The 27307-nt window shown below is 41.9% G+C and overlaps 1 protein-coding gene across 3 annotated transcripts; it reads right to left on the bottom strand.

The window, feature by feature from the left end:
• On the bottom strand, positions 1–27307 carry TLR3 (toll like receptor 3). 3 transcript variants are annotated; one of them, XM_039542370.1, is made up of 5 exons: positions 27293–27307; positions 21480–21928; positions 6848–7039; positions 2797–4625; positions 1–2123 (listed from the first exon to the last, which is right to left on the bottom strand). In XM_039542370.1, the coding sequence occupies exons 2-5, from the start codon at positions 21918–21920 to the stop codon at positions 1895–1897; spliced, it is 2691 nt and encodes an 896-aa protein (XP_039398304.1). In that variant the 5' UTR covers positions 21921–21928; positions 27293–27307; the 3' UTR covers positions 1–1894. The 3 variants fall into 3 exon arrangements, with proteins under 3 accessions (XP_039398304.1, XP_039398303.1, XP_039398302.1); XM_039542369.1 differs by having other exon boundaries at positions 27159–27293; XM_039542368.1 differs by lacking the exon at positions 27293–27307 and adding an exon at positions 26336–27057.

Genomic DNA, 27307 nt, shown 5'->3' with positions numbered 1-27307 from the left:
CCTTGATTGGTCCTCTGGTCAGGTGTTCCTCAGGTTACTGAGCTTGTTAACCCTTTACAGGTAAAAGAGACTTTAACCCTTAACTATCTGTTTATGACACTCTTAAAGAGACATATTGCATTTCAAATAGTATATGATTATGTCTGTACAAAAACACACAGGCCCCATTTAGTGCACAGCACAACTAGCTGGCTGAATATCAGTGAAAGCCATGGAGACCAAGGCAGAAAGAATCCTGTCCACAGGGCTAGGAAGCTGGACTCGTAGCACCACAGAAGGTATATACCCCTTGCATAGACTTCCATGGTCTAGGCACCCAACACAGCAGAACCATACCAATTTCTCAGTTTATGGGGGACTTCCATTATGGGAGAGGGAAGATTTGTCCCTAAAAGGGTTTAAAAGGTTTAAGGACTGATTCTTCACTGCCTTGCAGTTTGTATAGTCATTTATACATGTGTCAAATGAGTCTGAAACTTCACCAAATCAGAATAGTAGCCTGGTACAAGGGAGTGGCGAATTAGGGCCTCACTGTTTGATACTGTCAGAGCAATAGCCTGGTTCCTCCATCAAATTCTGTCCTACGGGTAGCTGTGAGTGCACTCTAGTCAAGTCACTGGTAAGACTCTTTTTCCCTTTGACTATTAATTGTACTGTTTACAGAACACATGGTACCAGTATGCCATTCTTATTTAAACACCGTTTTCCAACTCAACTCATTTTAAGTGGAAAAACCAAAAGGTAGAACTAAAAAAAAATTACATAATATCTAAGAGACACTAAAAATACACGCTACACAATAGAAGCATCCATACTGCATACATGATACAAAAGATTAAAACAAAGCACATTTCATTTCTTTGATCCATATCCGCTCCCACTGAATTGAAGCAAGATTAGACACTGTGGATGATGGCAATAGCAAAATGTCACTCACTTCAGGGGAGCCAGGATGTCCCCTCTTCTCTAATATTATTTGTTTTATATACAAAAAGTTCTGTGTAATCATAATATTTCAGGAATTAGAACTATATGCACTATACCTGTGGCAATTAGGTCCCAATCCTGTGATGTATTGAACTTAATGGGAGTTGAGGGTGCTTAGAACTTTGCAAGGTAAGGTCCTTATACCCAGAAAATGTATTTTGGATAATAGCTATCTGCTATGGAAGCAATATTTATCAGACTGCATCTTCCATTTGAAAAAAAAATTAAGGGACTAGAAATATCAATTTACTGTTCTTGAATTTATAGAATACTAAAACATTTCCTTTAGGGATGCCCTAAATTCAAGCTATTTTAGAGGGGAGGTATCTAGATAGAAGACTATTAGAATTAGGAAGCAGGAGAGAAATTCTGGATCCTCACACATTGCTTAAAATTCACCTTAAGCCAGAAGACCTGCACACTGCCCTCTCCAACATTGAAGGAATTAACAAATGAGGTCTACATGTCCAGGCGCATACTCCCACTCTAGCATTCATTAGTTTGTATATCTGTATCACATTTCCTCCCTCTTATTCATTTCCTCGCTAAAGTAAACAGTCCTAGTCTTTTCAGCACCCCTTTATGTGGAAATTTACCATGCCACTACTCATTCTCCCCACCCCTTTCTTCACTCTATTTCTGCTCTATTTTAAATAAGCTGATTCTTTATGATCACAGTTTGAAAGAGTTGTCGGTCCTATTTTTTGTGTTCATCATGACCATTTTATAAACTCAGAATAAAGGTGAAACAATATATGAAGGATAAGAACAATTACCAATTAAAAACACATAATAGGAAAAATAGAGGAGTTGCTGTGGATTGGTTTAATTTTCCCCATAAGAACTGTTGTCCTTTAGTCAGTCTGAAATGAAGTGTCCTAACAGTTCAATATTATACTTTAGAAATTCAATGTATGTTGCTGCTAGATTTAAGTGCCATTTTTAATTGCTGATGAAATGCATTGACACGTTCTTTCTGAGCTGGCCAATCCAAGATGCAGCGAGATTTGAACATTCCTCTTCTCAAGCAAAGTGCATGATTCAGTTTGTAATCTGGAATGTCATGAAGAAAGATCAGTATGATGGAATCCCGACTTTGCTCAATAGCTTGCTGGACAGCATGGTACACCTTGAACCTTAAGCAAAAAATAAGGCAATTAAAAACTGGTGTCTTGAAAGTACATGCTATATAACCCAGAGCTGATGAATGATTGAATCAGCTGACTTACGTAGGGATGAGTGACATCAAATAATTTTCTGTGATAGCCTCACAAAGGTCAGTGCCGAATCAGGGCTTTAATTTGTATATAGTTTTTAACATTTAACCTTTATGATAATACTGGTATTACGTAAATAAATCACTCATTTTTTAATTTAACTAAAAAAAATAATTTGCCCTCCAAGAAATTAACCCAAAGTTAACGGTCTCAATTTTAGTCTGTCAGCCACCCAAACTGGCAGTGGTAAGACCCTGGCTCAAAAAATGATCTTTGTATGTTAACAACCTCACCAATCACTGTCTTGTCTCAAACATCTATTTTTAGGGAAGATCATCTGAAGGGAAATGATGGTTTGATTGACTAGACAAGCAGGTAGATTATGAGCCAAATTCTGCTTTCAGTTACACTGGGGTACATCTGGAGTATCTCCATTAAATGTCAGACAGTTACACTCATGTCACAAAGTATAATTTGCCCTGGACTTTCTGTTTTCAAGAAAGTAGACCACTGTCTTAGAGATGACTGCATTAAAGATCTGCTGAACAAGTGTTATTCACACACATGCACGTACACGCATGCACATACTCACTTTTTGCACCAGGGATCTTTTAAGAGATGTTCAGTGACAACAAAGATAATCTTCCGACTTCTTTTTATACTATTAATAGTGGCTTCAAATTCAGATATGCCTGCTTCAAAGTCTCGTTCCTCTAAACAAAACCTAATTTGAGATTGATCATTTTCTTCCAGAGGAATGAAGTTCTTGGACACCCAATTCCTGTCCCTTCTTGCATGAATAACATAGGCATCATAATCAAATTCTTCCTGTTGCCTGTCTATTTCTGTAAAACCAAGTACTCGATTTACTGACACATTCCAGTAAAATGCTATCCTCCAGCCTTCAAAATGGATAAGAATAACAATAAAGATGAGGAGCATTATCACAGTGGTGCTTATTATATACAATAATTTAAAAGGGGCACTATCTTTGCAAGGTGAAATGTCAAAATGCATCACCAGAGTACTATGATATTTAGGTGGGGTGTTGCAAAGGTAATGGGTATCTAATCCAGGTATGTTTGTTTGGGTCACATTAAGCCAATTAACAAACCAGGAGATACTTTCACAGGTGCAGTCAAATGGATTGGAATCCATCTCTAGTTCTTTCAGATTCTTGAAAGCTGTCCCAAACACTTTTTCTTCAACAGATGTTATAAGATTTTTCTGAAGGATCAATGAATTCAGAGATATCTGGTCATCAAACAAAGATGCTGGAAGCAAGTTCAAATTATTTGATCCTAAATCCAGGCTTCTTAATTGAAACAAGCCCTTGAAAACTTGTACTGGTATCTCATCCAAGCCATTAGATTTCAAATTAAGTATATGCAGGTTAAGAAGATCTTTTAAAAAAAGGACAGGGCCACCTGGATTGGCATGTTTCCAAAGTCGAGCCAAATTATTATGTTGCAAATCCAGAATTTCAAGTTTGTGAAGTCCATCAAACAAATCCTCTTTTACATTAGCTAGATTGTTGTTGCTGATATCCAGGATGGTTAGATTCCGTAGAGGGTGAAAAGGTGAAGGGGAGAGATCCAGATTGCTACAAGCTACCTTCCGTAGCATCAGTTTTCTAAGGCTAGGAACAAAAGCAAACGATTCACTTGTCAAAGTCAACCATTTGTTGTAGGAAAGGTAGATATCCTCAATATTTTGCAGACCTTTAAACTCATGACCTGTAAGCACCTGGTTTATTTCATTGAGTCCCAAATCAAGAATTTTTAGGTGTCCCAACCAAGAAAATGCACCACTTTCTATTTTTGTGATTCTACTTTTCGTAAGATTAAGAAACTGAAGAGTAGAATTAGCAAGTGATGAAAATGTTTTATTAGTTATTATTTGTAAGCCATTGGTCCAGTTACATAGACTCAAATATTTCAGATTGTCCAAGGCAGTGAACATATTGGGAGTAATTTCTTGAAAATTATTACCATCTATAAGAAGATACTCTAAATGGCTTAGCCAACGAAAGGAGAAATCATCAATTTTTCTGACACGTGACCTTCTCAGATTCAAATATTTGACACTGGACAATCCATACAATGAATGAGAAAATAAGTGAGAAATCCTATTATCCTCTAGGTTTAAATTCTCTAAGTTTGAAAGCCAGGTAAAAGAGTCATTTTTTATCACGCTCAAATAATTTTTGGAAAGGTTTAAAACTGTGATGTTTGTTGTTTGCAGTCCGTGGAAGGTTGACTTGTAAATACAAGAAAGCTGGACCTGGCTCAGTGACAGATTCTGAATTCTTGTGCCTGATAATTCCAAGCAAAGTTTCTCTGTGTGATTTTCGTCAAGCTTAACATTGTTCAGCACAAGGCCATACAGATTTCCAATTGCATGTAAACAGCCTGTGTGAAACTAGAAGTGAAAAAAAATTAATGATTTTGACATTAAAAGAAAAAAAAATCACCTAAGAAAGTTGTTCCATAAAGCCAAAACCTGGAAAGTTCTTCAAATCACAACAACAGATGAAGAACACAATTTAAATTAACTCATAGATTTTCACTAAATTCCACAGGACTTAACCAAACTTTGTTTTAAAATGTGTTATATTTCTATAGTAATGGTTCAAAACACTGTAGTAATACCCTTGAAAATTAATATTTTGCATCAGTAATGAAAAAACCTACCTTACTTTTACAGTAGATACATGAGAGTGATTTGAAATTCTGTGTCTAATTCTGATTTAACGCTGAATCTTGAGGTAACTTGGAAATATATATAACAAATCTCTCTGCCATCTATTTCCTGTTACTGATTTATTGTCAAGAAGTGTCAAAATGGCACTAAATGAAAGAGAACATGGAATACTTTGGAAAAAAAAAGAGGGGGAAAAAAATAGTATTTAGGCCTACAACAGTCAAGATGAACTCAGTCTCTTTTTTGTGGGCCCAATATGCACTCATGAAACTAGAGCCCATACATTTGTTTCCACAAAATGAATGGCAGGTACAAATCAGAATATTTGCCCCTCTTTTTGATTCATTATCAGAATTGATGAGTGATAGGCACAAGTACTCATTTGTGCTAGTACATGAGTCTGAAAGAACATAGTTTGACTTTCAGAGCTGACAGGGAGGTTGAAGGGAGAGACACAACAACAAAACAAAACCAACACCAATTTACTTGTGAAATGAGTACACTTATCCTGAAAGTCAGGGAGAGAAATTCAGAACTCAACAATGCCATTTTTGCAATCACTTTTCAGAGCAGAACCATATTTTAATGCTGCATTGACTGGAGTGTGCATGTGTAGTACATAAAATAGCATGCAGGCAGTAAACTTGGATAGAGGACATCCACTTTTTAATCTATTTGTATGCTTTTCTATGTGCTCATTTCCACAGTCTCTGAGCACTTTGCATACATGAACGAATTTAGCTTAACGCCATCTCTGTGAGCTAGGTAAAGGTTAGGAAATGAAGGGACAGACTGATTAACTAGTTTGTCCAAGATACCAGAGGACTGTTTATGGCAGAACTAGGAATAAAACCCAGATGTTGGCAGTTCTTGTACAATGCACTGATAACCAGAGCCATTGGAACTTCAGTTAAAAGAGTCAGAGAGGTGATGTGATGCTAGGGAAGATGCCATAGGAGGGGGAAGAAATACGCAGGAGAGAGAAGAAAGGAAGACAAGAAACAGCAAAACGAAAATGGGCAATGGCACACAGGTAAGAAGCCAGGAATGAGGGTGACAGTGAACAAAGGAAGGGCAATGGGGAAGAGAATACATGCAAAGGAGAAAGAGGGAAAGGAAAATTGATGCTTCTTTTCAAGAAAAAACTAGGGAGAAACATGAAAAAAGACAGACAATATTGTGGAAAAAGGCCGACATCTCTAAGTCGGGGGGGGGGGGGAGAAAAGAGATGAAATGGCTATTTTGAGCACACATAGTACATTAATGTTGCTGCTTATCTTCTCTAGCTACCAACGTTGAATGTATTTTCTTAGGATATGTCCACACTACATTTTAAAATCCACAGCAGCAAGTTTCAGAGGCCTGGTCTATAGACTCAAGCTCACAGGCCTTGACCTATGGCACTAAAAACAGCAGTGCAGAAGCTGTGGCTTGGACTGGAGCTCAGCTCTGAAGCCCTCCCCAACCCAACCTTCAGAGCCTGAACCCTTTGTCCACACGTAGCTGTTTTTAGCACAAGCCCAAGTCTCTAGACCTGGGCTCCGAGACTCACCGCCACAGGTTTTAAAATGCAGCGTAGATGTACTTTTGGTTACTAATTGTGACAAGATCCTGCTCCCATTTATTTCAGAGGAAGCTGGGTCATGCCCTTTACTACTAGTTAAGACTGAGTGATAACAATATCCCAAATCCCAAATGCTTAAATAAAAGGAAATGAGTAGTTAAGTGCATCAGAAATCTTACTTCACCTACATAATAAACCAACTCACAATATCAAGAATAAAGTAATGTGTATTTTATTACAACAGAACAATATTATCCCTGACCAAAATGAATATTATTCTTTTAGCAGTGACTGCAAAATAGAAAAATTATGGGTCAGATCTTCAGCTGGTGTAAATGATTTATACCAGCTGAGGATGTGATCTTGTATTTCTTACCTCTTTCAGTGGGTTTGATGATAAGTCAAGCCTATTTAAGGAAGTGTTGCTAAGAAAATCTAGTTCTTCCTTTTTTAACTCAGTGATTTTATTCTCTGACAGCACAAGCTCACGAAGGCTCTCCAACTGTTGGTGGGTTCCTAATTTTGTAGAAAGCAAACGATTATGAGATACATCCAGTATGTTCAAATTCTGGGGGTAGAAAAAACAGATGAAAATACAGTAACAAGTTAGATACCTTTGGAATTATTTTAGCCATTCTGAGGTTAAAAATTGGTCACATTATCACAATTAGAAGAGCAATAGAACAAGAATTGTAACAGGGAGAAACACATACATTGGAAGGCAATAGTCTGTCTACATCAGATGTCACCCATTATGGGAATCTTTAAGCTAGATGACCAACATGGCTGCAGGCTGCCAACCTCCAGATTCCTGCAGGAGAAAGCCCCTTGACATCACACATAGCGAGCTACCTCCAGCCTCAACCACTGGGTGATCTTGACCTGCCATGACATGGTAAAAAGCAAGCTGCTTATTTAAAACTCCTCCTCCTGCTAAAGGCCTAAAGGACAGCAAACAGTTAGCCCAGGACTTGAATTCTATTCTCTCCACTCCCTCTGAGTGGCCTTAATCCTTTTACTTAGTAAACATTATTTAGTTGCATTTCAACATTCCGATGAGGTAAGTAAGTATCTACATTTTACAGAGCAGTTAACTGGAACACAGAGTTTAAGGGGGTTGCTCAGACTTGCCTAAGGCAGCCAACCAACGTGAGAAAAGTGTTTAGAACCTACCCATTGGCCCAGTTCTCTGTTGTTCTAAGGCCCTTTTATGCAGCTCCCAGATTGATGCTGAGCTGGTGGAATAGCCCTATGTTCACTCTTATCACAGACCCCCCATGCTATAGTAAGGTGACGTTATTCAGCCAAGCCAGAACAGCAGGAACTAGCACAAATGAGGCTTAGAACCATTTTGGCCTTCCTCACTCTCTCCTGCAGTGCCAGCCCACAACATTTTGGCACCTGAGGCGGGGAGCTCAAACGACGACTCCATTCCTCCTCACTTGGGCCAAAACTTTGAAAGGTCTCAATTCTGCCTTCCTCCTGTTCTACTCCTCTCATGGTACTGCTCTGCTACCTACCCCAATAAAGGAGATCTAACAACTTAAAATGCCTCATCCAAAAATGTTAAGTAACACTTAACTTTCAAACGCCTGAACAGCAAATGTAACTGTTCTTGTCTGCATAGTAAACACTGGTATTTTTTTCTGTTTGAATAATCAAAGTGGTGCTTTCTGTGTCTTCTTGGTTGCAAAGATTTGAACTGCTTCCTGCTGAAGGTCCCCAGTCTGGGCCAGCTCATGCTCTATTGAGATGATTGCAAGGCCAAACAGCCTCTCCTGTGTCATTGTGGAGCGTAGATGTGTTTTTATTAACTTCAGCTTGGAGAAGCTGCGTTCTCCACTGGCAACTGTTACAGGAAGTGTTAGAAGTATGCACAGAGCAACAAAAGCATTTGAAAAGAGGGTGATCATCTTATTTGTGCACATATATTCCAGAACAGCCTTTGGAGTTGATCCTGTTGAAATGTATCTTGAAAGGGCTTTCAGTTCATCACCTAAATCACTCGCATCAATACTGTGCATGTCATCATGTGTCAACACTGTCTCTAGTGCCCTGCTTTGCTGGCGTAGGTCTTCTTCAGGTATAGTGAGGAGTTTTGGAATATTGTACAACATCCCAAATATACGGCTGTGTTCCTTGAGCTGAATGAAATGTTCTTCAACTGACTGTATTGCACAATCTAGCACCTGGTTAAAGAATTCAACTTTGAATTGTTGTTTGGGGTCTCTTATGGGATTATCCCGAGCCTCGTAATCAAAATGTCTTCTTCGGTGACTCTTATATTCTTGAATGGGTGGGAAAATAGCTTCAGTGTGAAGCTCCTCTGCCAACTTCGGTGCACTCTTCAGAATGTTTTGAAATCCCTCATCTAACCGGTAAGACTGTAGGTATGACTTTGCTTCATTGTTGTTGTTCCATTGCTTCAGATATATCAAGGTCAACACCTTGGAGTCTCTTGCTTACAACATTTATTTCAAACAGTGTGCAACAAAAAAACAATATGCAGCATTCTGAGTTTTTGAGTACATAAGCCATGGCCTCTCCACTTTGTCACCATTGAGGATTTCACGCCAGTAACATGTTGGATGGAAACTTCTGTTTTCATTGTCTTTGGGGAACATGAAGTTTTCCATTTGCTATGGCCCATGCAGTACAAGGAAGTCCCTCAGGCTACTGCTCAACTGGGTCCACAGTCCTGGATCATCTAGACTTAAGGAACTAAACTCAGAAAGCAGCTGTTTCTTGCACCTCCACCACAGGGTATGTCTACACTACGGGATTATTCCGAATTTACATAAACCGGTTTAGTAAAACAGATTGTATAAAATCGATTGTGCGCGGCCACACTAAACACATTAAATCGGTGGTGTGCATCCACGGTCCGAGGCTAGCGTCGATTTCGGAAGCGTTGCACTGTGGGTAGCTATCCCATAGCTATCCCATAGTTCCCGCAGCCTCCCCCGCCCCTTGGCATTTCCGGGTTGAGATCCCAGTGCCTGATGGGGCAAAAATCATTTTCACGGGTGGTTCTGGGTACAGCCTCACCCCTCCCTCCCTGAAAGTGGCAGACAACCGTTTCACGCCTTTTTTGCTTGGTGAACTGTGCAGACGCCATAGCACAGCAAGCATGGACCCTGCTCAGCTCAATACCGCAATCGTGGATGTTTTAAACACCTCGCGTACTCTCGTGCAGTATATGCTGAACCAGGACCTTCGAACCGAGGCTAGGAGGCGGCGGATACGGCAGCGCGGCGATGACAGTGATGAGGACGTAGACACAGAATTCTCTCAAACCGCGGGCCCCGGCGCTTTGGAGATCCTGATGGTAATGGGGCAGATTCTATCCATTGAACGCCGATTTTGGGCCCGGGAAACAAGCACTGACTGGTGGGACCGCATTGTGTTGCAGGTGTGGGACGATTCCCAGTGGCTGCGAAACTTTCGCATGCGTAAGGGCACTTTCATGGAACTTTGTGACTTGCTTGCCCCTGCCCTGAAACGCCATAATACCAAGATGAGAGCAGCCCTCACAGTAGAGAAGCGAGTGGCGATAGCCCTGTGGAAGCTTGCAACGCCAGACAGCTACCGGTCAGTCGGGAATCAATTTGGAGTTGGAAAATCTACTGTGGGGGCTGCTGTGATGCAAGTCGCCAAAGCAATCACTAAGCTGCTGCTACGAAAGGTTGTGACTCTGGGAAACGTGCAGGCCATAGTGGATGGCTTTGCTGCACTGGGATTCCCTAACTGTGGGGGGGCGATAGATGGAACCCATATCCCTATCTTGGCACCGCAGCACCAGGGCACCCAGTACGTAAACCGGAAGGGGTACTTTTCAATGGTGCTGCAAGCACTGGTGGATCACAAGGGACGTTTCACAAACATCCACGTGGGATGGCCAGGGAGGGTTCATGACGCTCGCGTATTCAGAAGCACTACTCTGTTTAAACGGCTGCAGCAAGGGAATTACTTCCCAGACCAGAAAATAACAGTTGGGGATGTTGAAATACCTGTCGTTATCCTGGGGGACCCAGCCTACCCCTTGATGCCATGGCTCATGAAGCCATACACAGGCAGCCTGGACAGTGGTCAGGATCTGTTAAATTACAGGCTGAGCAAGTGCAGAATGGTGGTGGAATGTGCATTTGGCCGTTTAAAGGCGCGCTGGCGCACATTACTGACTCGCACAGACCTCAGCCAAACCAATGTCCCCTATGTTATTGCTGCTTGCTGTATTCTCCACAATCTCTGTGAGAGTAAGGGGGAGACCTTTATGGCGGGGTGGGAGGCTGAGGCAAATCACCTGGCCGCTGATTACGCGCAGCCAGACACCAGGGAGATTAGAAGAGCACACCAAGAAGCGGTGCCCATCAGAGAAGCTTTGAAAAAGAGCTTCATCAATGGCCAGGGTACAGTGTGACTGCTGTGTTTGTTGATGAACACTCACCCCCCCCTTGATTGACTCATTCCCTGAAAGCAACTCTCCCTCCCCCTTCGAGTACAGCTTACTTATGCAAATAAAGTCACTCTCGTTTAAAAATCATGAATTCTTTATTAATTCATTATAAAAAGAGGGAGAGAAGTAAGGGTGTGGTTTGGGAGGAGGATAGGAAGGATGGAGAAGGCCATTAAAAAAATTTCACATTAACAACAGCCTTCTGGTTGGGCTGTCCACGGGGGTGGAGTGGGCGGGTGCACGGAGCCTCCCCCCACGCGTTCTTACACGTCTGGGTGAGGAGGATATGGAACATGGTGAGGGTTGAGGGTGGTTACACAGGGGCTGCAGCGGCACTCTGTGATCCTGCTGCCGTTCCTGAAGCTCCACCAGACGCCGGAGCACATCAGTTTGATCACGCAGCAGCCCCAGAGTTGCATCCCGCCACCGCTGATCTTCCTGCCGCCACCTCTCATCTCGGTTGTCCCTCCTGTCCTCACGTTCATCCCTCCTGTCCTCACGTTCATCCCTCCTGTCCTCACGTTCACTGGCCTCTTTCCTGTAATTTGATACCACGTCCTTCCACTCATTCAGATGAGCTCTTTCATTGCGTGTAATTTCCATAATATCCGAGAACATCTCATCTCGCGTCTTCTTTTTCCTCCGCCTTATCTGTGCTAGCCTTTGGGATGGAGGAGGGATGGTTGAAAAATTTGCAGCTGCATGAGGGAGATAAATATTTAGAAAGATACATTTTACAGAACAATGGTTATACTCTTTCACAGTGAACAGCACTATTCACCTAGCACATGTGATTTCCCTACAAGGTCGCATTTTTCATCTTAATAGTGAGTGCTTGCAGCTCTGGAGTTACAGATCTCACAGACACAGGTCCAGGCATCAGAATTCAGCTTGCATGCGGCCATGGTAAGCCACTGTCTTTCGGCTTCTGTAGTGATTTACCCCTCCCCCCCAACGCATGGCTAATACCACGCTAGCTCCCCGCTAATCAACAACCTTCCCACCCCCCCACCCACTGCGTGGCTGGTAGCTTGGGGAAGATCGCCGGTGACCAAACACAAAAAAGATCATCGGCATTTCACTCCTCCCCTCCCCCCGCTTCGCTACGTGCAGGAAAGTTTTTTTTTTAAGCTGCTGCAGTCCACGAACCCATTAGAAAAATGGCCACCCCCATTACTTAGATTCCTGATTTTTAACCAGGTTATCCTGAACGATATCACTTTGCTGAGGATAACACAACAAGATAAAGAATGGATGCTTCTTGAATGCCAGCAGTCACCGGGACCATACGCTGCTATGCTTTGCCATGCAATGATACCTGATTACTTGCTACATGCATGGCGTGGTAAAGTGTCCTACCATGGTGGGCGGAACAAGGCTGCCTTGCCCACAAACCTTCTGCAAAGGCTTCTGGAGTACCTACAGGAGCGCTTCATCGAGATGTCCCTGGAGGATTTCCTCTCAATCCCCGGACATGTTAACAAACTTTTCTAAGTAACTATACTGTCTGTGACCGCATCCCAAGTCCTCAGGGCAAATCAATCATTAAGAAACGCTTGCTGAAAAAACAATGTTTGCTATTTACAAAGGTACACTCACCAGAGCTCCCTTCCATGGCGTCATTGTCTGGGATAGTTGCTTGTGAGGGCTGGGAGCAGGGTAATTCCATCAGGGTGATAAAAAGCTCCTGGCTGCTGGGGCTCACGGAGTGCTGTGTGCTCTCTGCTAGGTCTTCCTCCTCTTCTTCTTCATCTTCCCCGTCTGCATAATCCTCAGACATGGCAGAGATTACAACCCCCACCTCGGAATCCACGGTCAGGGGTGGGGTACTTGTGGCGCAGCCCCCTAAAATTGCATGCAGCTCAGCATAGAAGCGGCATGTTTTTCGACCTGCCCCGGACCTTCCGTTTGCTTCTTTGGTTTTCTGGTAGGCTTGTCTGAGCTCCTTAACTTTCACTCTGCACTGCACTGAGTCCCTGCTGTGGCCTTTATCCGTCATAGCCTTAGAAATTCTTTCAAATACTTTTTCATTTCGTCTTTTGGAACGCAGTTCTGTTAGCACTGAATCCTCTCCCCATATAGCGATCAGATCCAGTACCTCCCGAGCGGTCCATGCTGGGGCTCTTTTTCGATTCTCAGGAGACTGCATTGTTAACTGTGCTGATGAGCTGTGCGTGGTCACCTGTGATGATGAGCTCTCCACGCTGGGGAAGCAGGAAATGAATTTCAAAAGTTCGCGGGGCTTTTCCTGTCTACCTGGCCAGTGCATCCGAGTTCAGAATGCTGTCCAGAGCGGTCAGTGGTGCACTGTGGGATACCGCCCGGAGGCCAATACCGTCGATTTGCGGCCACACTAACCCTATTCTGATATGTTAATCCCGATATTAGCGCTACTCCTCTCGTCGGGGAGAAGAACAGAAACCGATTTAAAGAGCCATTAAAATCGATATAAGGTGCCTCCTAGTGTGGACGGTTGTGGCGTTAAATCGGTTTTACGCTCCTAAAACCGATTTAAACGCCTAGTGTAGACCAGGCTACACTCTTCTCTGATCTACACTTTTCTTCAGGAATGTGCATGGTTACATCCATTTGAGATGGAGATATGGATGCTGCAGTAGCTGCCAGGTCACCTGCACACTAACTGGAAGATCAGGCATCTCCTCACCACTCACATCCTCACTGGGGCCGGAAGGCTCACCATGAACAGTTGTGTCTATGCATCTCAGGAGAGCTCTTTCCTGCTTAGATAGAAAAGCTTCCTTTGCATGCTTTCTTTTTCTGAATGCTGTCCCAGAGGGGCGTTTTCTTCTTTCACTCATGACTGCTGTTCTGTGCCAGCTATAGTGGCTCTCAACACTCAATTGAAGGGGACAAATAAGCAGGCGGGTAGCAGGGCCTGAGTGAGGGAAGATATCAGCGTCTTAAGGGCCTAACTGGCTCCTACTACTTCAGTTGCCTGCCTGTTCTCCTCAAGTGGGTTCAGGGAAGCAGCAGGAAACAGGAAGCTCCCCGAGAAGCTGGTGTTAATCAGTCCAGGCTCCTGGGGTTGCTAGAGAGGTACATAAGAGGCTCCTCCTCCTCCTCTCTCCCTGCAGCTCCTGCTGCTTTCTGTTATTCCCCTCTCACCTTTTCTCCTGCCTGCCTATTATGCCTCTTGTGCCCTCCTTCCTCCAGCACAGCACTCCACCATCTCTGTGCATCTAGAACACAGATAATGCATATGCACCAGCAGCAGACACAATTTTCTACACTCTGGGTCCTAGTGGCGCTCTCCCCAAGTCTGGCACCTGAGGCGGCCACCTCAGTTTGCCTCATGGTAAGGCCAGCCCTGCTCCCCTGTGCTGCATTAAACAAATGAAATGGAGAATAAAGTCTTTTGTCTTCTACACAGTAGGCCATAGCTTATAAAAACAATCTGATTTAGTTGGGGATTAGGTCCTGCTTTGAGCAGGGGGTTGGACTAGATGACCTCCTGAGGTCCCTTCCAACCCTGATATTCTAGGATTCTATAAGAACAGCCATACTGGGTCAGACCAAAGATCCATCCAGCCCAGTATTCTGTCTTCTGACAGTGGCCAATGCCAGGTGTCCCAAAGGGAATGAACAGAACAGGTAATAATCAAGTGATCCATCCCATGACCCATTCCCAGCTTCTGGCAAACAGAGGCTAGGGACACCATCCTGGCTACTAACCATTGATGGACCTACCTCCATGAACTTATCTAGTTCTTTTTTGAACCTAGTATAGTCTTGGCCTTCACAACGTCCTCTGGCAAGAAGTTCCACAAGCTGATTGTACTTTGTGTGAAGAAGTACTTCCCTTTGTTTGTTTTAAACCTACTGCCTATTAATTTCATTTGGTAACCCCTAGTTCTTGTGTTATGAGGAGGAGTAAATAACACTTCTTTATTTACTTTCTCCACACCAGTCATGATTTTATACACTTCTATCATATCCTCTCTTAGTCGTCTCTTTTCCAAGCTGAAAAGTCCCAGTCTTATTAATCTCTCCTCATATGGCAGCTGTTCCATACCCCTAATCATTTTTGTTGCCCTTTTCTGAACCTTTTCCAATTCCAATATATCTTTTTTCAGATGGGGCAACCACATCTGCATGCAGTATTCAAGATGTGGGCATACCACGGATTTATATAGAGGCAATATGATATTTTATTTCTTATTATCAATCCGTTTCTTAATGATTCCCAACATTCTCTTCGCTTTTTTGACTGCTGCTGCACATTGAGTGGATGTTTTCAGAGAACAATCCACAATGACTCCAAGATCTCTTTCTTGAGTGGTAACAGCTAATTTAGACACCATCATTTTATATGTATAGTTGAGATTATGTTTTCCAGTGTGCATTACTTTGCATTTATCAACATTAAATTTCATCTGCCATTTTGTTGCCCAGTCACCCAGTTTTGAGAGACCCTTTTGTAGCTCTTTGCAGCCTGCCTGGGATGTAACTGTCGTGAGTAATTTTGTATCATCTGCAAATGTTGCCACCTCACTGTTTACCCCTTTTTCCAGATGATTTATGAATATGTTGAATAGGACCGGGCTCAGTGTGGGACACCACTATTTACCTCTCTCCATTCTGAAAACTATCAATTTATTCCTACCCTTTGTTTCCTATATTTTAATCAGTTATCAATCCATGAGAGGACCTTCCCTCTTATCCCATGACAGCTTACTTTGCTTAAGAGCCTTTGGTGAGGGACTTTGTCAAAGGCTTTCTGAAAATTTAAGTACAATATATCCACTGGATCCTCCATTTCTACATGCTTGTTGACCCCCTCAAGAATTCTAGTAGATTGGTGAGGCATGATTTCCCTTTACATGTTGACTCTTCCCCAACAAATTTTGTACATCTATGTGTCTGACAGTTTTGCACTTTACTATAGTTTCAACCAGTTTGCCCAGTATTGAAGTGAGGCTTACAGACCTGTAATTGTTGGGATCACCTCTGGAGCCATTTTAAAAATTGGCATCACATCGGCTATCCTCCAGTCATTTGCTACAGAAGTGGATTTAAATTATAGGTTACAGACTACAGTTAGTAGTTCTGCAATTTCACATTTGAGTTCCTTCAGAACTCTTGGGTGAATACCATCTGGTCCTGGTGACTTATTACTGTTTAGTTTATCAATTTGTTCCAAAACCTCCTCTAATGACACCTCAATCTGGGATAGTTCCTCAGATTTGTCACCTAAAAAGAATGGTTCAGGTTTGAGAATCTCTCTCACATCCTCAGCCATGAAGACCGATGTAAAGAATTAATTTAGTTTTTTCCGCAATGGCCTTAACATCCTTGAGTGCTCCTTTAGCATCTTGATCGTCCAGTGGCCCCACTGGTTGTTTAGTAGGCTTCCTGCTTCTGATGTACTTAAAAAGTAATAGCAAAAATTTTTTGAGTCTTTAGCTAGCTGTTCTTCAAATTCTTTTTTGGCCTTCCTAATTATATTTTTACATTTCATTTGCCAGAGTTTATGCTCCTTTCTATTTTCCTCACTAGGATTTAGCTTCCCCCTTTTAAAGATGCCTTTTTGCCTCTCACTGCTTCTTTTACTTTGTTGTTTAGCCACGGTGGCACTTTTTTGGTTTTCTTACTATGTTTTTTTAATTTGGGGTATACATTTAAGTTGAGCCTCTATTATGGTGTCTTTAAAAAGTTTCCATGCAGCTTGCAGGGGTTTCACTTTTGGCACTGTACCTTTTCCTTTCTGTTTAACCAACATCCTCATTTCTGTGTAGTCCTCCTTTCTGAAATTAAATGCTACAGTGTTGGCCTGCTGTGGTGTTTTCCCCGCCACAGGGATGTTAAATTTAATTATATTATGGTCACGATTACCAAGTGGTCCAGCTGTATTCACCTCTTGGACCAGATCCTGTGCTCCACTTAGGACTAAATCAAGAATTGCCTCTCGTCTTGTGGGTTCCAGGACTAGCTGCTCCAAAAATCAGTCATTTAACGTGTCAAGAAGCTTTATCTCTGCATTGTGTCCTGAGGTGACATGTAGCCAGTCAATATGGGGATAATTGAAATCTTTCATTATTATTACTGAGTTTTTCAATTTTAATAGCCTCTCTAATCTCCCTGATTATTTCACAGTCACTATCACCATCCCGGTCAGGTGGTCGGTAATATATCCCTACTGCTATATTCTTATTATTAGAGCATGGACTTACTATCCATAGAGATTTTATGGTACAGTTTGATTCATTTAAGGTTTTTCTTTATTTGATTCACAGTTTCTTTCACATATAGTGCCCTTCCCCCACCAGCACAACCTGTTCTGTCCTTCCGATATATTTTGTGGCCAGGTATGACTGTGTCCCATTGATCATCTTAATTCCACCAAGTTTCTGTGATGCCTATTATATCAAGATCCTGATTTAATATGAGACACTCTAGTTCACCCACCTTATTATTTAGACTTCTAACATTTGTATATAAGCACTTTAAAAACTTGTCACTTTTTAACTGTCTGCCATTACATGATGTAATTGAATGGGACTTTTCTTCATTTGACTGTTTCTCATCAAATCCTACCTGTATTTTATCATCTCCCATTCTCTCCTCCTTACTAGGATATAGAGAATCTCCATTAGTAGATCCTCCCCTAAGTATATCACTGTCCGAACCATGTGCTCCTCCGCACCTGTCGGCTTTCCCCTAGCCCTTATTTTAAAATCTGCCCTACAATCTTTGTAATTTTAAATGCCAGCAATCTGGTTCCATTTTGGTTTAGGTGGAGCCCATCCTTCCTGTATAGGATCCCCCTTTCCCAAAAGTTTCCTCAGTTCCTAATAAATCTAAACTCCTCCTCCTTACCTACACCATTGTCTCATCCACGCATTGAGACCCTGCAGTTCTGCCTGTCTAAGTGGCCCTGCGCGCGGAACTGGAAGCATTTCAGAGAATGCTACCATCGAGGTTCTGGACTTCTCTCTCTTACGTAGCAGCCTAAATTTGGCCTCCAGAACCTTTCTCCTTTCTTTCCCTATGTTGTTGGCACTACATGTACCATGACCACCGGCTCCTTCTCAGCACTACACATAAGTCTATCTACATGCCCCGAAAGATCCGCAACCTTTGCGCCAGGCAGGCAAGTCACCATGCAGTTCTCCCGGTCATCTCAAACCAAGTTATCTACATTTCTAATGATTGAATCCCCCAAAACTATTACTTGTCTCTTCCTATTAACTGGAGTTCCCTGCCATAGAGAGGTATCTTCAGTGTGTGAGACTACCACGACATCATCTGAAACGAGGGTCCCAACTATGGGATCATTACCCTCTGCTCCAGTTGGATATTCTCTTTCCCTGAGACTTTCATCCTTCTCCGCAGCACAGAGGCTGTCAGACTGGGGGGTGGGACCGTTCTACTGTGTCCCAGAAAGTCTTGTCTCTATACCACTCTGTCTCCCTTAGCTCCTCCAGTTCAGTCACTCTGGTCTCCAAAGCTTATATATGGTTTCCTTGCACCAAATGCACACTTACACCATCTGCCCACAGGGCAGGTAATTATACATGCTGCATTGGGTACAATAAACTGGATAGCCCCCAGTCTGTTGCTGGACTTGTGCCTCTATTATCTTTTTACTCCTGCAGCTAGTTCCTTTGTTGTTGTTTTGTTATTATCAGGGGGTTCTTGGCTTTAAGTTTAAAGAACGTTAAGTGTATCTAGCCCCTCAGTTCACACTCCCTCCTCTAAAAACTCCCTCGTGAAACTCTGTTAGCTGCTCCTGGTCACTAGCTCCTCTGGTCGCTTGGGAGCGGGCTTTTTAAAGTCCTGGTCTTCCTGAGTAGCCCTGCCCCGTGGTTAAGGGTTGATGGGTGCTAAAGTGCTTAGGAATCAAAGCCTCGTTAAGAAGCTCTCAACTTTGCCTAGCAGGCCACTAGGCTCATCACACACACACACACGGTCAGCACACAGTCCCCCAAACAAACAGACACATGGTCTAGTTCAGTCAAGCAGCAAGTACACCACAAGCACAAACACACATGCTACAGACAACAAACTTACCCCAACCATAATCACTCCTCCTTCACCTGGAGGACTCCCACACAAAACTCTCCTTATTGTGTCACTTAGCCCACATGTAAAATGTAGATAATAATTATTACCCACTTTTGCTATGTCCTTTGAGACTACAATTCCTATTTTTATAAGTGGTCAAATAGAGAGATAAAGTAAACTGGGAGGCACTGTATGTTAGTACATTAAACATTGGTCTTCACAGTTAGACTTGAATTCTAATTACTTATAACCTTGGGCAAGCTTGTTAATATCTTTGAGGCTCTATTTCCTCAAATTAAAAATGAGAATTAGAATACTATTTTACCAGCCTCACAGTATTAGCTAAGGCTAGACCGGGGGTTGGCAACCTGCAGCCCGCATGCCAAAGACAGCACGCGAGCCAATTTTTAATGGCACGCTGCTGCTTGCTGCCTGCCAGGGTCCCGGCCCCACTTAGCCCCTCCGCCCACCACTCTCTCCTGCAGGGGCAGGAGGCAGAAGCTTGGTCTTGCCAGCAGCCAAGCTCCCCCCTCCCCTGCTTCTTCCCCCAGTGTGATGCTTTCCTGCCCCTTCCCCTCCCACTCCCTCTCCCCTGCCGCTGATCAGCTGATCGCCCTTGCAAGGGGGAGAGTGAGGGGGAGCAGAGCCGCAGCGTGCTCACTGCTCTGCGGAGGAGGCAGAGGTGGGGATGGGCCAGGGGGAAAGGGGTGGAATCGGGGCATATCCCCTCCAGCCCACTGCCGTGAGCACCCCAGCCCTCTGCCCTGACCCCTCCCACACACACCCAGCCCTCTGCCCTGACCCATGCACCCCCTCGCACACCTCCACCCCTCTGCCCTGACCCCTGCACCCCCCCAACACACATTGCCACCCCCCACCCTGAGCACCCAACGGGAGCTCTTGCACCCCTCACACACACATTCCCACCTGCATCCCCAGTCTGGGGTCCCAGCTGTTGGCCTCGCTCAGCCCGCTGCCAGCCCGGGGTCCTGGCTGCCGGCCCCTTGCCAGCTGGGGTCCTGCAGGCCCTGCTCAGCCCACTGCCGAACTAGGTGAACGGAACCTCAGGCCGGCAGCGGGCTGAGTGGGCCGCCGGCATAAGATCAGCATTTTAATTCAATTTTAAATTAAGCTTCTTAAATATTTTGAAAACCTTGTTTACTTTACATACAACAATAGTTTAGTTATATAATATAGACTTGTAGAGAGACCTTCTAAAAAAACATTAAAATGTATTACCGGCATGCGAAACCTTAAGTTAAAGTGAATAAGCGAAGACTTGGCACACCACTTCTGAAAGGTTGCCAACCCCTGGGCTAGACTGCTTATCTGGTCAGGGTAACCACAACACTCATTTGAGCTGCTGAAGATCAGTTTACTGATAAATAAACTGTGGTTACTTTGACAACCACCCAAGGCAGAAGAATGCTGACAAATTCTAAGCAGATGACCATGTTGGCTAGCAGCTACAAATTCATATAGGCCTCAAAAGCTCATAGAGGCCTGAAAAAGGAAAGAATGTAACCTCTCAGCTTGGTAAAGAAAGTCACAAATGTGTATGCTTGGAATATGAAAAGTTGACACACAAAACATACTACCGTCTAGACTTGGCCAAAAAGGAGAAAAACTTGCAGTAAATTTAGGAGATTTTAAGTCATTTTACATTTTGCTGTTTTTCCTATCTGATTTTTCATTTTCCTCAGGTTGTATTATCTTCTCTTATTTCCACAGGGGCTGAGGGGGAATGATATGGAACCTCAAACTCTGCGTCCACCTCACCCACCTCTCCAGACCTGCCCACTCGCCACTCTTCCCCTGTCACAGACCATGGACCCTGTATACAGAGAGCCCTCAGAAGAGGAAGAAGGGGATAGAGGGAAGGACCCCACAGAGGTGGCAGAGACCCCATTCTGCTCTAATCCAGTGGGCCTTGTCTCGAACATTCTTTGGGAAAATAAAAGGGCTAAAGAAGTTAATAGTAACAATAGGTTGCTTCTTCTCCAGACAATGAAAAAGAGTATATTTAGGCTTAGAAGGCATAGCTATTTATAGGTAAATGTCGATAAACATCAATTTCACTGTACACACACAAACTGATTGATGGAAATATTTCCATCAATTATAATAAAAATGTACAGATACACAAAGTAAGAAAAATGCTGCTTGAATTTGATTTAAGGTTATTTACTTTGTATATTTTGACATATGATGTTAACAACTTGTGTTTTAACAGTTATAAAGTTTAAACTTTTTGAATCTCAACATCTACTGCCATTAAATAATTGTCTGGCCTCACCCATAATTTCCCATAGCTGTGAACATTCAAACTGATAAAAATAATAAAATGCTTAAAAATAAACATCAGTATTAGCTGACAAAATTATAAAAATTAAAAATTGGATTTTAAGTGTATTGGACCTTCCCAGATGAGGACCATGACCTGCTCTGGAGATGCACTGGATTCTAATTCAGTAATTGCTTTTCATTTTCTAAAAGGGAAGAGAAAAAATATTTCTATATATCTTACCTTCAGGTTTTTGAAAGGATTGCTTTTGATCTCTATTATGTTGTACCCTAAATTGAGCTCAGTGAGGCTGGAACAGGAAGCAAAAACATTGTCAGTGAGCTCATGCAACTGATTATGTTGCAGCTTCAAAACTTTCAATAGGGGCAAAGTTTGGCACAATTCTTGCTGAAGTTTAGAGAGGGTGTTGGATCCTGCATCCAAGTAAATAAGCTGGCTGTACTTTGTTAAATTTGCAGGTGGTAGCTTATTTAGCTGGTTATGAGAAATGTCCAACGCTGTTATATTAATTGGGAGATCTGAAGGAATTTGTTTCAGCTTTAGATGACTGCAGTCAGCCACTTGATTTCTGATCTTACATTGGTTCTCAGCTGTTACACAAAGCAAGGAGAAGGTGAACAGGCTGTAAGACAAGCAGGCCCAGCTGGGAAGGGGATCTCTCATTGTTCTATCTACAAAAGAAAAATGAACACATACAGTACCAGTTATAATCATTTTGGTAAAGTATGTACATTAACATTTACTGTAAAGTAAGACAGACTTATAATCAAGTACTCTCACTTATGCTATGTACACTACAACACAATTTGATAATTTTAAATTACCTAAAACATTTAATCCACCCCTCCCATACAGTAGCAATACCTTGTTGAAAAATTAAATTAAATCACATCCCAAAAAATTAGGTTTTGTTTAAACTTTGTTTTTGTTGTTTAAAGTCTGACTGGAAATGTGTCAACTTTTTTATTTCAGTGAAAACGGGGTGGTTTTTTTTTAAATGCCTATTTAAACTTGGCCCAAAATTAAAATTTTGTAAAATCAAGGTGTCACAGAGTGGTACCAGCCCTAAAGAAGAAAGAAGCCAGTGTGCCTGTGATTCACCAGCTGCCTCCTAAGTGAAGCTTAAGAGTGGGCACCTAGGTCCTATAAATAGGAGGTCCTTGAAAGGTCTGTCAGGACAGATGAGAGTTGCTAGGGTCTGTGAAGGAAGCTTTAGGTAGCTCCTGAAGATAGGTGAGTAACAAGAGGGGTGAATTCCCAAGCCAAAGACCCAGGACTGGAGAGGGTTGAAGGCCAGAGGGACTTGCTTGTGACTTCTAAGCCAGAAGGTGAAAGGCCAGGGAACAGCAGAGGGTCTTACTGGTGTCTCCATGCATGGGCAGCTGGGCCCAGATGACCAATGAGAAGGTTAGGGGAAGTAAGGGATGCTACCTTAGTGAAGATGAACTCCCAGCAGAGAGGCTGTGGGGATTCCTCTGAAGAATAGTAGGGTTTAACTTTAGCTAGAAGGGCTGGGGTGACTGTTGTGGTAAAAGGACAAGAGATGACTGAAGAAGAGCCTCTGTGTGGTATGTGTTATGGGGATGGACTACTAGAGCCTATAGGATTTTACTAACTATATCACTGGGTGTGAGAAATGGACTGGTTGGGGCTTTTGCTATGGATTATTTCATTTAGGTTTTAGTAAATTGTCCCCTGCCTGCCCCTGGAGGGGACTAGTGAATCAGAGAAACTTGTGTGGTTTACTGGGGACTCTGAAGGAGGAATGCTGAAACAGGGGTGCCTGTTCTGCTGCAACCTGATGCTGGAGGATGCTTCAGATGAGGTCACCTTATCACAGGGGGATTTTTAATAAAACCTAAAACCAATTGAAATGTTCCAACATTTTAAATAAAAGGAGTATTTGTGGCACCTTAGAGACTAACAAATTTATTTCAGCATGAGCTTTCGTGAGCTACAGCTCACTTCTTCGGATGCATAGAATGGAACACACAGACAGGAGATATTTATACATACAGAGAACATGAAAAGATGGAAGCATGCATACCAACAGGAAAAGTCTAATCAACTTCCACATTTATACATACAGAGAACATGAAAAGATCTCCTGTCTGTGTGTTCCATTCTATGCATACGAAGAAGCGAACTGTAGCTCACGAAAGCTCATGCTGAAATAAATTTGTTAGTCTCTAAGGTGCCACAAGAACTCCTGTTCTTTTTGCAGATACAGACTAACACGGCTGCTACTCTGAAACCTAATATTTTAAATAGCACTCTTAAAACAGCTGTTTTTACAAACAAAAAATAAACACTTCCCTGTAGTCTTTGAAACCTCAATCTTAAGAATCCAGTAGTGAAACTGACTTAATTCTCTCTGTCCAAGTTGAGAGAAATATAAAAAGCAAGTTAGTGATGGGTATATTGGATTTTTAACATTTTTCCATTTTTAATATTCTAATGTATTAGTAAGAGATTTATTTACAGTTAGTCTTTTAAACTAAGAATGTTTCTTTAAACATCCCCTTTTGGAACCCAAATATTTCAGCATTGTCCTGACTTGCATCAGGATGAAAGTGAAACTAAAGAGTCAAAATCTAAGTTAAGAGCACCAGACAAATAAAATGCAGAAGTGGTAACTTTTACCTTTAAATAAAATTCTTCATCTGACTAACCAGTGATGTTACTAGCAATAGAGATAAGAACATTTGTGATCTTGCAAGTATATCAGACCAAATCATGCAATTAGGTACACCCATGTATCCACAATGATTTTAGGTCCAGATTCAGTAAGGTGCTTAAGCACCTGCCTCACTTTAAACACGAGTAGTCCCATTGGTTAGATTGCTCATGCACTTAGTTACCATGTGCCTGTGTGCCATACTGATTAGGGATTAAAATATGATGTATGTATGTATGTATGATTAAAATACATAGTGCTTTGTAGAATCAGGGGCTAAATAAAGTCACAGATAGACCTCAGAGCAGAATTTTGCCCATTTATATTATTTACACACTTTCAAATTTAGAGTGTTTCCAATGCTTTATTAGGATAGGTATTCTGAAGTCAGATATCTTTTTGATTCTTGTTCTCAATACAACAGAACATGCTTTTTTTAAAAGTCTTTTTGAAAGACTACCAGTAGATGGTCAGTTTCTATAGAATATTCAGTTAGCTCATTTGAAAAGATACTATATTAAAAATAAATTTGTTTAAACATGTTAGACAAAGTTGTTGGGGTTTTTTTTTTTTACAGTAGAAATAAGTCTTTCAAAAAGGTTTCAGAGTAGCAGCCATGTTAGTCTGTAACAGCAAAAAGAACAGGAGTACTTATGGCACTTTAGAAACTAACAAATTTGTTAGTCTCTAAGGTGCCACAAATACTCCTGTTCTTTCAAAAAGCAAATTAAGTTACAGGTACAGCTTCTATACCTATGTTCTGCTGCCAAATTGTTTTACAATAATATTTTAAATCTTTCTCTCTCTTGTTGCTCCATGAAAGCTCTGATTTTCTTGAAGTTAAACAAGAATAAACTCTTATAGATCTTATTACAGGCCTAATTCAGTGGAATTCTTCTGTATTTACATTTCTATAAAGGAGAAGAACTTGACCCATTATGACCATTGGTTCAATTAACGTATTGATACATTGTATGAACCACTAACAGATTTTTGCATTGAGTTTTTAAATTCTTCCATTTCCCATATTCCCACCATGTGATATAGCTAAATATTATATACTGTTGGATTATGGACTAAATTTAAAATCTACCATAAGTGGACCACACACCTACAGTCCTACTCCTTTAATCAGATGTGGGGGGGGGGACCCTTGAACCCAAGCACAGCTCCATTAAACTGAATGGGACTTCATGTAATTGCAAGGATCTGACCACAAAGATCCTACTGCAGAATCTGAGCCTGTGTTTGCTGCCAGCCTAACAGAAGCACCATTCTGCTAAGCGCAACACAACTTCAGTTAAATGTGCCATTTCTGCTTTCCCCTGCCCCATGTTATGTTGTATCTGGTTTTTTTAATTTTTCCATCAGATCTATTATGTAAGAATATATGGTCCCCTGTGATAAGAATACATTCTGTATACACACACACACACTGCAGAACACAGCAATCCAGTTGGAATCAAGCCCTTACTTGTGCAAAGCAGTCCTTTGATGTTGCTAGCACAGCACCCTGACTACAGGATTCTGCTTTTACATTTCACAATACCACAAGAAAATGATGATCCTCTTCCTAATAAGACTACAATACAACTCTAAAGCTTGCTGTAAGCTCTATGGAGCACATCCTGTAAGTAACCTTTGCTCATGCATGTATCCCCATTATGTAAGCCTTACTCTTATAAATAAGGGTCGGATCTTGCAAACCCTAACTTCCTCTCCTTTTAAAAATATAGGGTGAAATCCTGGCTCCACTGAAATCAATGGCAAACTCCCCTGGACTTCAAGAGGGTCAGGATTTTAACAAAGCAAACCTCACCAAAATCACCTAACATCCACTCAATCTGCTCTAGGGCCCAATCCTGCATGGTCATGAGCACCATCTGGAAGGTACTGAACATTCCCAACTTCCAGTGACATTCAGAACTGAGAATGCTTAGTGCTTCCCAAGCAGCAATTCACATCTATAGGATTGGCCCCACAGTCTTAAAGATCCCTTGAAACATGATACAGGAGGAAAGTGCATATGCTCTGGGCGTTTTCTGCTGTAACAAATATGATTTTTTTTTTAAAGAATAGGTTGAGAATAGTTTCTCAATTTATTATATTATCTCACAGACTCTTTGGAGATTTGAAAATTTACATTATTTGTATGAAAAATTGAATAATTAGCCATTAACTCTGTGGAGTCAGAGAGAAAAATTAGCATAACACCTGGGGCTAACAAATATAGTGTTTTAAGGTTATATGCATATCCTTATGCATATCCTCATCCGGGTTTTTAAGTTTGTAATTGCTGCATACTTGCCAACATTTTATTGCTAACTTCTGTTTATTGAGAACCCACTCTAGTTTTTCCTTAATTTAATGTTGTTAAAAATAGGATTTTTTTTCCACTCACCGGACTCCAGCAGACAATGTCTGCTTTAGGATAGAAAGTTCCCCCTTTTTTGGTTTCCCCTCTTTTTTTCTGCTGGTTTGTTCTTAGGAAAGGGGACTTCACCACGATAAACCTTCTAAGTAAAATCTGTGTCATACAGGAAAAGCTGAAGAAAGTACCAAAAGGAGAAGCTACACTGTCCTGTTTGTAGCTATATAGAATGCTCTCCCTCGTCCCACTTCTCCGATCCTTCACTGTTTGCTTTTAACAAACTCTTCCTGTTTCAGTGCATCTTGCAAGGTCATTCCATTTAAAGAGACAGCAGCCTCCATAAGCCTTGAGGTTACCCTGGATTCATTTCTAACAACTACTCCAAGACATTAAGCATTATTACTCTTTTCAACCTGCAGTAGTTTCCAATCCCCATTATCTTTCCAAGTATTTCAAAATTGCCTGGTTTCTTAATCCCTTCGTTTTGCCCTATTCTCCCTCTCCTTTTGCTCAGTTCAGCTTAATTTTTCCCATTAAGAGTGTGTCTGCACTGCACCAGAAAAATGTATACCCTTATTCTGGCAATATGCAGTTCAACTAGTGCTGAGTGTTATGCAGACAAGGCACGGGTGTTTTTACTACCCTGGTCACAACAAGTTTTCATGATAAAACAGTAAAAATGCCAGCACCCAGATCACACTAGTGCTTACATGATTGCTAGCACTGGTGCAGCTGCATTGGTGCTGGAATACTAGTTTGCATTTTTCCAGTGTAGACAATGCCTTAAGGGGCAGCAGAACAATGTATCCAGCTTCTAAAGCTGAACCATGTTAAAAATAAAAGTTTTACTCACATTAAATTTCCAGCTTGATCCCTCAGTTTAGTGAAATAGAAAAGCAATAATTACATCCTCACACTTTAGCCATTTACAAACTTTCTTTCTGCACCATTCAATGTGTGGTGAAGGCCTGGAGGAATCTGATTTACCTGGAGCCCACAGAA

This window comes from Mauremys reevesii, linkage group 5 (genome assembly GCF_016161935.1).
Source record: "Mauremys reevesii isolate NIE-2019 linkage group 5, ASM1616193v1, whole genome shotgun sequence".
In the NCBI taxonomy this organism is placed as follows: Eukaryota; Metazoa; Chordata; order Testudines; family Geoemydidae; genus Mauremys; species Mauremys reevesii.
This window is presented reverse-complemented; position numbering and strand designations above follow the sequence as displayed.

Bases quoted from the DNA above. Each gene is read 5' to 3' on its own strand.
- TLR3 (XM_039542370.1), bottom strand. From the start codon at position 21,920: ATGAGAGATCCCCTTCCCAGCTGGGCCTGCTTGTCTTACAGCCTGTTC. The intron at 7,040-21,479 runs GTAAGATATATA...TTCTACCCCCAG, and splicing joins ATCCTTTCAAAAACCTGAAG to AATTTGAACATACTGGATGT. The intron at 4,626-6,847 runs GTAAGAAATACA...TTTCACTTCTAG, and splicing joins CATCAAACCCACTGAAAGAG to TTTCACACAGGCTGTTTACA.